The sequence below is a fragment of the Thunnus maccoyii genome, chromosome 11 (genome assembly GCF_910596095.1).
Source record: "Thunnus maccoyii chromosome 11, fThuMac1.1, whole genome shotgun sequence".
In the NCBI taxonomy this organism is placed as follows: Eukaryota; Metazoa; Chordata; class Actinopteri; order Scombriformes; family Scombridae; genus Thunnus; species Thunnus maccoyii.
The window spans coordinates 23,670,015-23,684,392 of record NC_056543.1 but is presented as its reverse complement, the minus strand read 5'-3'; the positions used below and the strand labels follow the sequence as shown (position 1 = coordinate 23,684,392).

The 14,378-nt window shown below is 41.3% G+C and overlaps 1 protein-coding gene across 5 annotated transcripts in view; it reads right to left on the bottom strand.

Moving 5' to 3' along the window:
- Positions 1–2,488: 2,488 nt before the first annotated feature.
- tbc1d4 (TBC1 domain family, member 4) overlaps positions 2,489–14,378 on the bottom strand; it is a 30,809-nt gene continuing 18,919 nt past the window's right edge. For 3 of the 5 annotated variants that reach the window (XM_042425926.1, XM_042425924.1, XM_042425927.1), the window contains 10 exons: positions 12,878–13,081; positions 11,585–11,587; positions 10,881–11,042; positions 10,551–10,709; positions 10,206–10,306; positions 9,948–10,091; positions 8,307–8,466; positions 7,973–8,142; positions 6,918–7,094; positions 2,489–6,154 (listed from right to left, as the gene is read on the bottom strand). In XM_042425926.1, coding sequence (XP_042281860.1) covers positions 5,924–6,154; positions 6,918–7,094; positions 7,973–8,142; positions 8,307–8,466; positions 9,948–10,091; positions 10,206–10,306; positions 10,551–10,709; positions 10,881–11,042; positions 11,585–11,587; positions 12,878–13,081 — 1,511 coding nt within the window. In that variant the 3' untranslated portion in view covers positions 2,489–5,923. The remainder of the gene's footprint in view (positions 6,155–6,917; positions 7,095–7,972; positions 8,143–8,306; positions 8,467–9,947; positions 10,092–10,205; positions 10,307–10,550; positions 10,710–10,880; positions 11,043–11,584; positions 11,588–12,877; positions 13,082–14,378) is intronic. The other 2 variants (XM_042425925.1, XM_042425928.1) reach the window with 1 other exon arrangement.

Here is a 14,378-nt window from a genome sequence, read left to right as displayed (position 1 = left end):
TCTGAGGATGCTGCATGTGTTTTTCAGGCCTCCAGAGGCTCCACAGATGAATGAAGCACTGGATCAGGTGAACCGGCGCGATACTCCCCAGCATGTGCTGCAGCTGGCCCCAGGGGATTTTGGGTAGTGTGTCTGCCAGACCTCTGGGGGGGAAGGTGAGAAGAGGAAGAGTGGTTTTCGTCAGGAAAAAGATGAAGAGGAATTTTCGACATGACAGGCGTGTCATTAATCACAAGATTCTCCAGGCGGTGTTTGTGGATTTATCTGCTCTCGATGGAAAGAACCAAAGCAATGGACCGGACTAGTCAAATAGTATGTGTGTGTGTGTGTGTGTGTGTGTTTAGTTCTGTGTTTCTTCTGTGGCTTCATTACTGCCCTATTCCCTTTTCCTTCTGTCGTTGTTGGCTCTGGCCTTGTACCATTAGCCCCTCTGGCAGATACATCCATGACAGGTACAGAGAGAGAAAAGCACTCGCAGGAAGCAAATCTGTCACTGCGCTAACTAAAACATGTCAGTGGTGGTTCTGTGTGTCTAGGTGCACGACTGTGTGAGCCTGCGCCGTGTGGATAGCTGATTGAAATCCAAGGCTGTTGTACTGAGGAGTTTATTTCATAGCTTAAGAGACGGAAGAGACAAAGAGGGAGCTTTGAAAGAGCTGGAACAGCCCGCCTATCTCCAAAGAAGGGGGATAGGGGGGAAAGATGGGGAGAGGAATCAAGGCGCAGCTAAACTATGAGACGTGGTGAAATGTGTCTGTGTGTGTCTGTGTGTGTGTGTGTGTGTTCCTGGCCTCAGGGGAGCCAACTTCTCTCCCTGGACTAGACTGAGCCCACCTGAGTCTCTCTCCCACCCCTCCAGCTGTTTCCCTCACCACCCTTAAAGCCTTTCCCCACTTCCACCGTTATCTCCATCCTCCCAAATCCAGAAATTCCCTATCTCTTTCTGCAACTACAAACCCAGTGCTTCTTATATGAGCCAATTTATGGCTGCAGTTTATTTCTGCAGTTGTGTAATATATTTTTCTTGCCTGCGAACCCTATTATTGATTCGAATTGCAGATAACCATACTGCAAAGTAAAAGTTGAGCTGCTGCTGCATAGATATTCTGTGACCTGTAATACTTTGTACTGTGTACTATTGAAATGACTCCAGTTTTTAGACTGCGCCACAAGCGGAGCAGTATGAATTCCCATATAAGGCAGGAGGACCCTTTCTAACCTCCTCCTCCTCCTCTACTCTCTTCTTCCCCTTCACTCCTTCATTGCAACTAGCTCACACTGTCAACTCACTCTTCCTTTTCTGCTGGTCTAATGCCCTTAAGACAAATACGCGCATATATGCAAATACCTTATAGTGGGCTGCCTGACAACAACAGTCCTGTGTCAAACACCAGTGGTTCTTTGAGTTTGAGTCATTCCCTGAAATACCTGTCTGAACATCTACATTGCTGCATTTTCTTCTGTACGCTCTTCCGATACAGTAAATATTGTACCAACACTTAAGATCAAGCCTCACAATTCCGATGGGAGGATGAGGAGAGCGGGAAACAGAGTGGGAGGTGGAGATGATTGAAGGATGAAGATAGTGAAGACGGAGAGAGGGAAAAAAACACAAACAAAGCTGATAAGACCCTCGGCAGAGGAAGTGTCGTTCTCAGCCAATCCCCAGTGGACTCCCAGTGTCCCACTCTTCCCGCTGCTGCAGGATGTGTTCTGGTGTGGGAATACGCAAGGAATGTGGCCCCTTTTGTTTAGCGTGTGATAGGGCTCCTGGTTGGCGGTCATTTGTGTGTCTTATGTGTGATGAGCTCCAGGCTTGGCAGAGGCTGATCAGAACCGCACTCAACAGTCCTTTCTGGGTAAGACCCTCCCAGGAAAACAATGACTGGTCTTATGGCTGCTATCTTTCAAAGCCCCTCCTTGGCTGATGGAGCTCTTGCTGGATCCTCGGCATGATTCATATCCACAGACAGGATTCAACAAAAGGCTAAGGAGGCATCTGTATCAAAGTGTTCTCATCAAACCCTTAGCAGTATACAACAGTGACATCTTGATTTTATTCAATGAACCAGAACTGCATTTTTCTTGTATTTCCTGCATCAGAAGTAAAAAAAAAAAAAAAAAAACAGCTCAATATCTACTCCATTCACTACATTTTTGCAAATTCAGGGATGTACTCTAGATTGAATGTTTCAGATACTTTGCAAAGAGAATTTCACATATTTTTTTTCCCACTGGAGACCCGTATATCTCTTTGCCCCAGGCGTTAACAAAAGTACAACTCTTGAAAGGCCTTTAAATAGACTCTGTCGAAACTGTCGAAGCCTACCTTGGCCTTTTATGCAATAATACATCTACACACAGAGACCATTCCACCTTGAGGCCATGTCCTACACTTGGAGTGCTAAATTATAGAACAGTAAAGGAACATGATTTCTTTATGAGATCTTACTGGGCAGGAAAGACATTCAGACATGAGTGGACAGAAAACAAGGCAAAGTGAGGTTTATTGAAGAATTTGTGACAGTTTCTTTGCTCTGTGTAGCCCTCATGTTGACAGAAAAAGTCTTTTAAATGTATTTCCTTAAAACACAGTGATTCAAGAATTATTTAGTAGTCAGCACTGACAGCACCCGATGTAAAATAAACACCCTCTGCTCACCACCAGGATGTGGTTCACATTAGATATTGACAAAATGGTCTTATATCTCCGATTAATGGAGAATAAAGGCCATCTTAAACATTTGGCACAAATTAATAAGATGAGGATGATGATTTTTTTTGTGTTTTTACAGCCAATATTTGGTATCCTTTCAAGTTGTTGTCTTAGTGCAAACCTTGGTGTAGTGACAAGTTATCAGGTCGAACATTCTTCATTCATGTTTCATTCATTCATTTTTGAAAACCAACCACATCTTTGGTTCAATGGTCAATTTCTATGATGCACAACACTGTAAATAAGCAAAATACAGGCAAACGTTTCCTTTGATGACAGATTTTAAAATGAGTTGACGTGTTTTACTTGTCAAACTATTGAGAGAGGTTTGGTGCAAACTTTTACGTCACCTCCATCCCTTCAAGAACATTTCACCCTGACAGGGAACACCAGGCTGGATTTATCAAACTATCAAACGTAATGTGAATTAGCTGCTGTAACTTAGCAAAAGTAGGCAAGTGCACTGGGTATATGCAAATACACAGAAACATCTTGCTTTGGTTATCAAAGGATATGTCTGCTTGGACTGAAGTTCAAGAATAAAAACTTTACACTGAAACAGAAACGAATGTGTCACCACAACCTGTCACCAAGGACAGGAAGACTGACAGACACAGTTAGTAAGTACTTTTTTCATGATAGACATCACCTTGGTTAATATGAGGGTTTTGTGAAAGCAGAGACCAGGACTGTTTTGCCTTCAATCAGAACTGGAATTGGTGAGTCAGACATAGAGGTGGGATTTAAACAAAACTGAGAGAACAAGGGACACTCTTTGAACTCATTTGAACTGTCTGCACATACAGTCATCCAGTTGACTGCACAGCTCGTGTTTGTGTGTGTACATACAGTGCATTCAGAAAGTATTCAGTACATGCAGAATCACTGATCATCTTTGAGATGTTTCTACACCTTGATTGGAGTCCACTTGTGGTAAATTCAATTGATTGGACATGATTTGTAAAAGACATGCACCTGTCTATATAAGGTCTCACAGCTGGCAATGTATATCAGAGCAAAGACCAATGTGAAGGAACTGCCTGCAGAGCTCAGAGACAGGATTGTGTCAAGGCACAGATCTGGGGAAGGCTACAAAAAAATTTCTTCTGCATTGAAGGTTCCAAAGAGCGCAGTGGCCTCCATTATTCTTAAATAGAAGAAGTTTGAAACAACCAGGACTCTTCTTGGAGCTGGCCGCCCAGCCGGGGGAGAAGGGCCTTGGTAAGAGAGGTGACAAAGAACCTAATGGTCACTCTGGCTGAGCTCCAGTGATCCTGTGTGGAGATGGGAGAAACTTCAAGGACAACCATCACTGCAATACTCCACCAATCTGGGCTTTATGGCAAAATAGCCAGATGGAAGTCTCTCCTCAGTGAAAGACACAGGAAAGTTTGCAAAAAATCACCTGACAGACTCTCAGATTCTCAGAAACAAGATTCTCTGGTCTGATGAAACCAAGATTAAACTGTATGGCCTCAATTCTAGGTGTCATGTCTGGAGGAAACCAGGCACCGCTTATCACCTGCCCAATACCATCCCAATGGTGAAGCATGGTGGTGGCAGCATCATGCTGTGGGGGGGGGGGGGGGGTTTCAGCAGCAGGGACTGGCAGAGCTTGTGGTGTCATACCCAAGAAGACTCAAGGATGTAATTGCTGCCAAAAGGTACTTTAACTAAGTACTGAATAAAGGGTCTGAATACTTATGTCAATGTGATATTTCAGTTTTTCCTTTTTAATAAATTTGCAAAAAAAAAAATCTAAAATCATGTTTTTGCTTTCTTATTAGAGGGTATTGAGTGTAGATGAGAGGAAAAAAATAACTGAAATGGTTTTAGTATGAAGCTGCAACATAACAAAATGTGAATACTTTCTGAATGCACTGTACATTTATTACCACAAATCAAGACAGATTTATCCCCACTCAAAATGAAACTGATGTGTCTTTAAGTTCTTACAGCATTTCCTTTTGCAGTCTACTCACTGAAACACTCACGGTTCACTGCAAACAGAAAAATTGGCCATGTGACCAACAGCAATGCAACTGCAGATATGTCATGTGTATGTTGTCATGAAATCTGGAGCCATACAACCCTAGCTGCTTGTAGCCCCACATTCAGGAACTACAGGAGGAGGAGAAAATGCAAGTTTTGTCAAACCTCAGCATTACAGATTGGGTTGACAAAAAAATAAAAAATAAAAAAACAGAAGCATGTGATATACAGTACATTCAGATCGCTGCTCCACCTTTATCTGTTTTTTTGTTGCCTCCTGGGGAGCATGAGCTTTGCCTTAGTGTCTGAACGTGGTGCTAAAATGAGGCGACACCGCGGTCAGTCACACAGGAAACTCAAAAGACAGACGACCTCACATCCTGCCTGAGCTCTGGAAGAAACACTTCCTCCTTAAAAGCAGCAGTGAGTGCAAGTGCTAAAGATCTCTCACATGAAGGCAGTGGTGCGGTGCTGAGAGATGTTCAACAAGATACTATACCGTATGTCTGCTGAAATTTAAAGTCTAACCTTGCAGACATCTCTGTTCTGAAAAACAGAATGCTATCACAATGATCTTTGGAGGGAAATTACATTCACAAAATTTTCAAGTGAATAAAAGGAAATTACAAAGCGATGTGATTAGCCTGAGGCCAAGTTTTCATCACAGACACGATTCAAAAACAATAAAAGGTATCAACTCAAGAATTATACACACTGGTAATGGCTATAAGTTGACCCTGAGGTCCAAAGGATTGTTTGCAAACTGGCATCTTCTGTTCACTGCTATTGTGTTGCTACTGAGAGAGGTTGTAAATACATCAAGGCAGTGCTCAAAAACATTTAAAGTGGCACATTTCACTAGTGTCACTTTAATAATTCCCCTGTGATTACTAAAAGAGCTGAAAAGGGAAGGATGTTGTGCATCTTGATCTCACCTTCAAACTGGCAGTGAAACAGATGAGACAAAGCAGTGGCTTTGATGTCTGGTGCTAATATAACAGAAACCATCCTCCCACCACTCTATCATCTGCTGACAAACATCACGTAGATATTTTCCCATACAGTCTGCAAGTCCAGACATCGCACATTTACAAAACCCTGCCACTCTTGTGTAGCAGTACAACAATAGCAGCCTCTCACTAAAGCAGACCGCATTTGCTCACTTCAGTCTCTGCCTGTGCGTCTGCCCAGAGCAGCCAGCCCCCTTGGTTGCCATCAGGGCTTCTTGGCTGCAGTTTTGGCTTTCCCGTTGGGTCCTGTTTTGATCTGGGTCATCTCCACATCTGTCAGGGCGTCAGGGGGAAGGCACGAGCGCATGCGTTCAATGGTCTTCTGGTAAGCTGCCCTCTCCTGCTCCAGAGAGCGAATCATGTGCTTCATTTTGCTCTCCCGAGAAAGGAAGTTCTCCACGCTTGTCTCCAGCGTCTGAATCTTCTGCCGTGCAGCCTGGAGGACACAGACATCTTACTTCAGTATAAACAGGCTATGGTACAAAGAGACATTTTGACAGAGGGCAAACAAAAAGCACTCCACTTTAAGTCAACACCTGTCCGACTTTGTGCTAAGATCCTTGCACTAAATCCGATGCAATCAAATGTAACTGTAGTTCATACAGAACCTGTGCCTTGTGTAAATCACTTGTTAAATGTTTTGGTAACCATTATCCAAAAGCAGAAGTCCTCTAAATTTTCTTTGTCACATCAGAGACAAGAGCAGCTCAATACCTCTTTGACATTCATTAATGTAAAGACCACCAGGTGAGACTTTTCCAGTCTTTCTGTATGTATATTCTCATAGTACTGAGCAAAATTAAAAAGAATGTGGGGAACATACAGCCTTTCAATCCCTTTGTTTCTCTATCGTTGCCATTGTTTTTTAAAGTTATGTTTTAGTGCCATCTACAGGTAGTCTGACACATTATCAATGGCGACTTCTGGGTGTCACACAACAATACGACAGAGCCTTTACTCTGTCAAAAGAGGGAATTATAAACTGAGTAATAACTTAAATACTTCCCACAGTGATACATGCCCCTTCATTAGAAAATCTCTAAAGGTACCACACAATTAAAATGATGAACATTTACGCCAATTACATACTAATGACTTGCTCGTTTCCTTGAATCATTCCCACTGATGTAAATGAAAGGTTATAAATGAAAAAAAAAAGTGGTCTTGTTGCAGATCAAACTCTAAGTGTGATCCTTTACCTGAAGTTTTTCCAGCAGATCCATGTTCTGTTTCTTCAACTGTGCATTTGTCTTCTCTAGTTTATCCAGCCGGTCAGAGTCATCAGGCAGCGGCCCGGCATCTAACATCTCATCCTGCAGGACACGGTACTCCACGTCATATTCATCCAGCTGCTTGGAGATGTCCATCTCCATTACCTGGCAACCCACAGAATACATAGTGAGACATATGCCATCAAGTTATTAAAGTATATTGATATGTATGTTACAACAGCTAATGGTAAGGTCCCGCAAAATTATAGAAGAGTTTATAGGATAAGTCTGGTGATGTCATATGTCATCTGTCTTCTGCTGCCATAAATACTCACTAGCATACCACATTTGCTACTTAAAAAGTCCCCAAAAAACTCCAGTTTTAGTGTGTTTAGGGAAATTATGTAACCTTTTTTTAGAAGTGAAAGCATTTATTGGTGATAAGAGATTCACATCTTCATTGGAACTGACTGGGCTTTGGGGGAGCCGCAGACAGACACCACTAGAAAAATGTTATGATTGTGGTTAAACACATATTGCAACAGCTCTTTCAGCAGGACGTACAGTAACACAGGGTACTGTAAGTGCAAGGTATTCTGTTATAGATTGCACACAAGGAAAGCAAATATCCCTCTTTATAAATACACATGAAATCAAAATGCCATTATTTCAGTATTATTTAAGTTGTTAAAGAAAATAACAGTTTTATTTTTGTTTATATGTGGTCTTGATCCGCTCTCCTTTCTGGATCAGGCCAATGTGGAGAAACTGACAGCCACTGGAGAGCTTTGACCAAGTAGGTTTAGTCTTACAAGAAGAACATATGGCTTGTCTTACATTATGGTAAATAAGTAATACTAGACCTTTAACAATGTGATACCTATCGACACATTTTTCAACATCACAAACATCGAGAAGCTTTCAGCTAACCGCTACTGCAAAATCTGGGTTAAGTCAACATTAAGAATTACGTTTACATGCTTCATTGTGTTTGATTATCTAGAGACCTGGAAGTGTTTTTCATGCAATTTTCCACTCTGTACCTTTGCAATGGTCTGCTCCATTTGTGTCTGACTGAGGGTGGGAAGTGTAGTTTTCAGATAGTCCACAATGCTCTCAAAGGTGTCACACTCTACTATCTCTCCCTCATGGCTGCTCAGCAGACAGAGGGCCACTTTAAAGATTACTTCAGTCCCCTGGACAAATAGAAAGTCTGGCAAAAGAAAAAAAAAACCAAAAACACAGACACAGCAATAAGAACACAAACGCTTTACACACTTTACTTTTAAGCTGTGGTGATTAGGAGACTATTCTAAAGTCATTCTCTTTTTAAAATAGCAATTGTGCAGATAAGTGGCCATCATTCTAAAAATATACCAAAGATGCGAGACACAAAGCCGAGGGGGAACTGAGAGGCGAAGAGAGTGAGGAACCACGGCGCGGCGTAGAGGCTCGGACAGATCTCGTGTTCCTCGAAGTGATTGTACAACTCTCGGTTGTAGTCGTGTAACAGTCTAGAGAGCTGGTACATCTGAACCTGGGATCACACAGACAGTATGCACAAGAATACACACAGACATACACACACACACACACACACACAAACAGATATACACACACAGGTCAAAACATGAGCTGTAGAAGAGAAAACTGGTATATCTTGATTTGTCCCAAAACAACGTAACTATTATAGTTGGCAAATGATCCTTTGCCCAAGCAGCCAGTTACTTAAGTACTATCAGTGGTATCTTAGAGTCTTGCTCTGACATGCATCAAGTCCAAGTATTTGATAAGCTATGCTAACTCTAACAGCTCTTAACAATATATTACAGTGATCTGACAAGTGCTAGAGTGAAATGCACAGCAGACTGAAAAGAGAAGCAGAAGTTAGCTCGAGCTAAAATTGGCTGTTATCAGTATTACAATTTCCTGACAGTTACAGAGAAAAAAAGTAATACCTTTACCTCCTCGTACTGAAGCACTGCACAGAGAGAACAGCACAAATTCCTCCTGTCTCTGCAAACTTCTTAAAAAAGAACTGCAGTGTAGAGAAACCCAGCGGGCCACTGTTTGGCTAAATTGTTACCTGCTGTAGATTAAACATTGCCACACCAGCTGATGCTTTAACCCCAATGAGTCAGCTGATATTTAACTGAGGCTAACAGAATGAGCATGCAGGTGTGGTTTGAATAAGAGGTGGAGACACTTGACTACTGTTTGCTGTCGCTAACCAATAACTCACACAAGGCCATGCTGAATATATGTGTCCAGAGTGGTGGCTGTTACTTACAGTATTTCTGATGAAGTAGGCTAAAAACTTTAATGATAGTATTTAAATTTAAAGCTACTGTTTGTAGAATATTTATGTGATAATAGCCCTTTCAAATTATTCTGATGGCAATTTTTAAAAAATGAGGCAATCCTGTTGAATAAAGGTTTTAAAGGGGGGCTGCAGATGTCTTGTAAACAAACAAAAGTCATGTTTACATAGAGTTTTACTCACCACAATGCATTGTGTGTATCCTTCAGGTCTAACAAAAGTGTTGAAAGCGATTCTTTCTTCATAAAACATTTACAAAGCCGTTTTTATGAGTATTGTAAATCTTGTAATCTTCCATCTATGTTTACTAGCTTGCAGTCTTCTTCTTCCCTGCCTTTGTGTGTGTGCGTCCTCGATTGAGTGCACAAGACAAACAAAAGGGGACCCATTCGTGAAAAAACAAACAAAAGAAAGGTCAGAAACTCCACAGGGTAACGTTAATGTTCGGGGCATTTTCTTTCTTGCAGTATCACATGTAAAGTGATATCAGTCTGCCATAACCTGTAATTGAATGGAGCTCTAATTTGACCTTTTTAAAACTGAATGTTGGCACAACAAGTAATCGTGTCTGATGTTGAGCCCCAAATTATCTTGCAGAAGAGAAATTTAGGGGATTTATTCTTTATATACACAGAAATGAGGTCCCTCACATTGTGATTACATGTTGTAGTGGTCCCTCGACACATTCTTGTACTGACCTGCAGAGAGACCATGTCAGGTCTGTACTGGCGTCTGATGCCGAGGTCGTACATGAAGAACTTCAGCATGTCAAAAGCCTGTTCTTCGCTCATGTGGAGCAGCAGCACGCCAGCCACAAAGCTGATACCCTGGCAGTAGCCGACCTGCGTGTACAAAACAAGAGTGCACACATTATGTAACGCAAAACTGAGGATCACCATCACTATGGCCTTACAGATGTGCATTATGGAGAAAGGAAATGTGTCTGTCCTGTGTACCTCTGTATCCAGCAGAGAGTAGGCTTTCAGGAGGTTGTAGAGGGAAAGCTGCCCAGCACCCAGCTGGGCTGAGAAGTACTCGTGGGTGGGGAAGGTCCGGCCTGAGGAGGAGATTAACATCTGAATATTTACAAAATGTTCAGTTTCTGTGAACTTTCAACATAACTAGAAAAAGTTGATGTTGATGAGCTGCTGTGTAGAGAAGCTGAGATTTGTTTGAAAAAAAGGAATGTCCAAAATCCTCTAAAAAAAATCCCATAACGTGCATTATTCTCATTAACTAATACAGAAACTCAAACAGTCAAATTTGTTTGCTCTCCATGACTTGTATGATAATGTGCCCACCTAGATCCACCAGAATGGCATGCTGCTGTGCGGTGAGCTGCTTCAGCAGATCTTGGTAGGGGGTGTCCGGGGCTTGCTGACGTTGAGGCAGTCTGTGACACAGCCGGTGCTGATGGGAAAGTAGCAACCAGACCTCCCCACGCCTGCTTTTGGAAACACCTGCACGCAAAAAGCAAGAGAAGAAGAGCTTGTTCAAAACCCCACACACACACATGTACAGCTGCATGAAAAATCATAGATACAGACATAGATGAGGATGTATTCTCTACAGCTTTCTCTCAGTTTCTTACACATAAAAAACACACACACACACCACATACTCTCTCTCACCTTGGCAGAGTGCACGGTACATCTCCTCCTGGTCTTGTGGGACTGTCGTTCTGCCTGGAGCTGTCAGTTTTCTCTCCCACAATGCCTGTGCATCTTTGGAGCACTGGCCCACTTCCTGGTAGTTCAGCTTCATCTTGCGGATGTGCAGCTCATCTCGGCTCGCTGCAACACAAACAACAGAATAAAAAGAGATTAGAGAACACATTGAATCTTAAAGCGCACCTTTTCATATGCACATATCGTGGTATCATTTTTACATGTTATTTATGATTCTCTGATGCACCAGAAAATCAAGACCTGAGGCAAGCACAAGAGAGATGTACTTAGAAAGAACACAAAAGCCCTTCTGTTTTCACTGTTGTAAAACAGAATATAGCTGATCAAAAGATGTCAGATTTGAAAGCAAGTGTGAATATTGTCCCTTATGCCTTTTTGTCACCAGTTACCATTGAAAGCCTACCACATAAACACAAGCCACAATAACCACATTAACACCAAAGATCCATTATGCTGGAGGGCCTGGAGAGGCTAAATCAAGACAGCGGGGAGAGGTACACAGGACAAAAGAAACACAAAACACCATAAAGTATGATCACCCCCGAACATGCAAACAAAAAGAAGCTGAATTGAATGAACATAAACCAACACCCCAAATCATGCAAAACACCTTCCTTTAGCCCAGGTGCTCCTTTTGTTTTGCTTACCTTCTATTGAAAATAGTTATTCACAGTTAGGTCCTCAGACCAGCATTGGCGTCATAATAACAAACAAAGGGAAAGAGATGTGTTGGTGGTCTGAATATAAAAGCTACACATAGCAAGTGTATCCAGAGGCTCCCCCAAATGAAAAAATGTCTCCTAGTTTTCTACACTATCTCCTCCTTTTCCCTGTGAGATCGACATTAATGCTGACACTGTCATGCTTACTGTTTTTTAAATGATTGCAGGGTTAGGGGAATGGTCTGTACTGTAACCGTATCGTATAATTGAATGATGGGAGAGTTTTCAGATCATAACAGTTCACACAACTTAACAACAACTTAAACAGCAGGAGGTCAGTGCATGTAAAATTATGTTGATGTCTGTGTTTTGAGCTGTGCATGCATACAAATGATACACATTATAGGATTAGGAATTTATAATCTATAGGGTGCGGTTTTACTTTGTGTCGTTATCCACTTTTGATAATAAAGTAGCTCATTAACTGTCTGGCATGGCCTCAATTTCCTCTTCTCCACTATATTCCTCATCAGTTAACTTCCTGTAAGGAGACAAGTGGTAGTGAGGGAGGAGAGGAAAGGATGCACCCTTTATAACCCTGGCCATTAGAGGGCGATGTTTCCAAAAGCTATGTCCGGTTATTTTACTGAACTCTGACCTTACAAAGCTGTTATTGATGGATTTTCCATGAAAAAGATTAGTTCTATGCACTTTAACCTACTCAGTGTCTGTTTGAGTGTGTTTGTGTGTGTGTTGATCTGTGTGTATACTTGCAACACCCAAAACACTCTGCTCTAAATATAGCTGTGCACCAGAATCTCAAACCAAGACGGCAACATTTGACTTCTCAAAATAAACAGAAACGACAGCTTAAGGAGTCATCAACTCTTTTGGCTTCTAACACTGCGCACGCTGACAAAGCCTCAGTCAGGAACAAGAATATAAATGTTAGAGCATGGGGCCGAGAGTGAAACTTTTCATGATAGTTGAGAAAAAAACAAACTACCGCCGTAATAAATATCTTCAACGGCAGATAAACCTTAACAATAAGACCCAGTGTGAGCAGTTTTTGAGGAGAAGAGCCTCATGACAACTTATAAATATCACCAGTGTCTGCAGAGAAACAAATACACTTAACATTGAATGTCACTGAGTGATCTAGCTGCAACAAGAGCATGGACATCTTGTTCTTCAAATTACTAATTCATGTGACCAAAGGAGGGATTTGTTCTGGAGCAATTATCATAGTTCACATGGCCGGTAGTAACTGCAACTCACCCTCCAGTCTCTGGTTCTCCTTTTCCATGCGTAGCAGGATGATCTGCTGGTGGATGGCAGTTTTCCAAAGAGCTCGATAGTCAGTCCCCGTCCTCTTGGGCCTCTCCCCAGACGGTTGTTCGCCTGTCTGGGGCAGCAGGTTCCCCAACACATCCACACTTGCACGAGGAGAGAGAGGCAACAGCTCCCTGGCATCAGAGTGGTCTAAAACATTAATAGAAAGCACTTTTTTTTACTTATACAATTAAAGCTCTACTTATCACTACTTTTCATAGTAACAGTGACTCTAATGACTAAATGTATAATGTGAAAGGAGTTGCTCATAGTGATGAACCGACAATTATCACTCGACTGTGCAGCTGTACAGTCATGAACAGAGCCTGTAGCCTCTTTTAGCTCATTAATTTGGCTCTACAGCATATTTACTGTTTTGGTACACTCTCACTTCTCTCATTAACCTGCTTTCCAACACCAAGAGACAATTGTCTTCAGCAACAAAGCTGTGATAAACCCACTGTAATGTGACTTGCTCAGCACCAAACAGCAGACAAAGTTAGCAACTAACTAGTGAAGAAAGTAGGTCCTGACCGATACTGGATTTTTGGAACAGATGCCGATACCGATACCGATATTCAGGAGTAAAAAAATGCTGATATTAATATATCGGCCAATAATCTTGTATATGCATGTATATACACGATATATGCATAAACACATTTTTTGCAATGATCCCTCAAATGTGGTTATCAAACACTTGTGACAAAGATATGAAAGATATATGTAGAACAAAAAACATATGTACATATATATTAAACTTGAATTAAGAGAAAGGATCAAATATACATAAAATACTGCCTATATAACTTTTTAATTTTTAAAAAAATATATCCAATAACTGATATATCTGTGATAGGCCAATATCGGCCGATGACATCGGCTGACCAATATATCGGTTGGGCTCTAGAAGAAAGTTGACCATCTAGCAGCTAAAGAGCCAGATATATCAGGAGAGGCAATATTGAGCTTACATTCATCATGTCACCAGAGACATGTCTTTAAATAAATGTTAATGTGGCTCCATGTCTGCTGAATGTCTAAATAGCTAACCTGTTTTCTAATAAAGTAGCCACAACAGCTTTATAGGTCAATAAGGCAGGTTTTTGATGAGGGATAAAAAAGACATGTCACTGTGGGCTAATGTAAAGTAAAATAATTTAAAATGTAAAAACTGTATTTGGGATTGGTGTATGAAAATGTGTGTTTTGCAAAGATAAAGTTAGGCAATAGTATTGCTACCAGATTTCTCACCATTTACATTCTGCATTAATTAGCTGTGCCACTCTTTTAAAGAGAAAAAGTTACAAAAACAAAATAATAAAAAGCAAGATTGATTAAAATCTGAGATGTGGCCTAGATATTAGTTATGCTCTAGATCCAGGAATAATTTGCAAGAAAACTGGCCATGGGAACAAGTAAGAGGATCTCTTTCACAAGCTCCTTT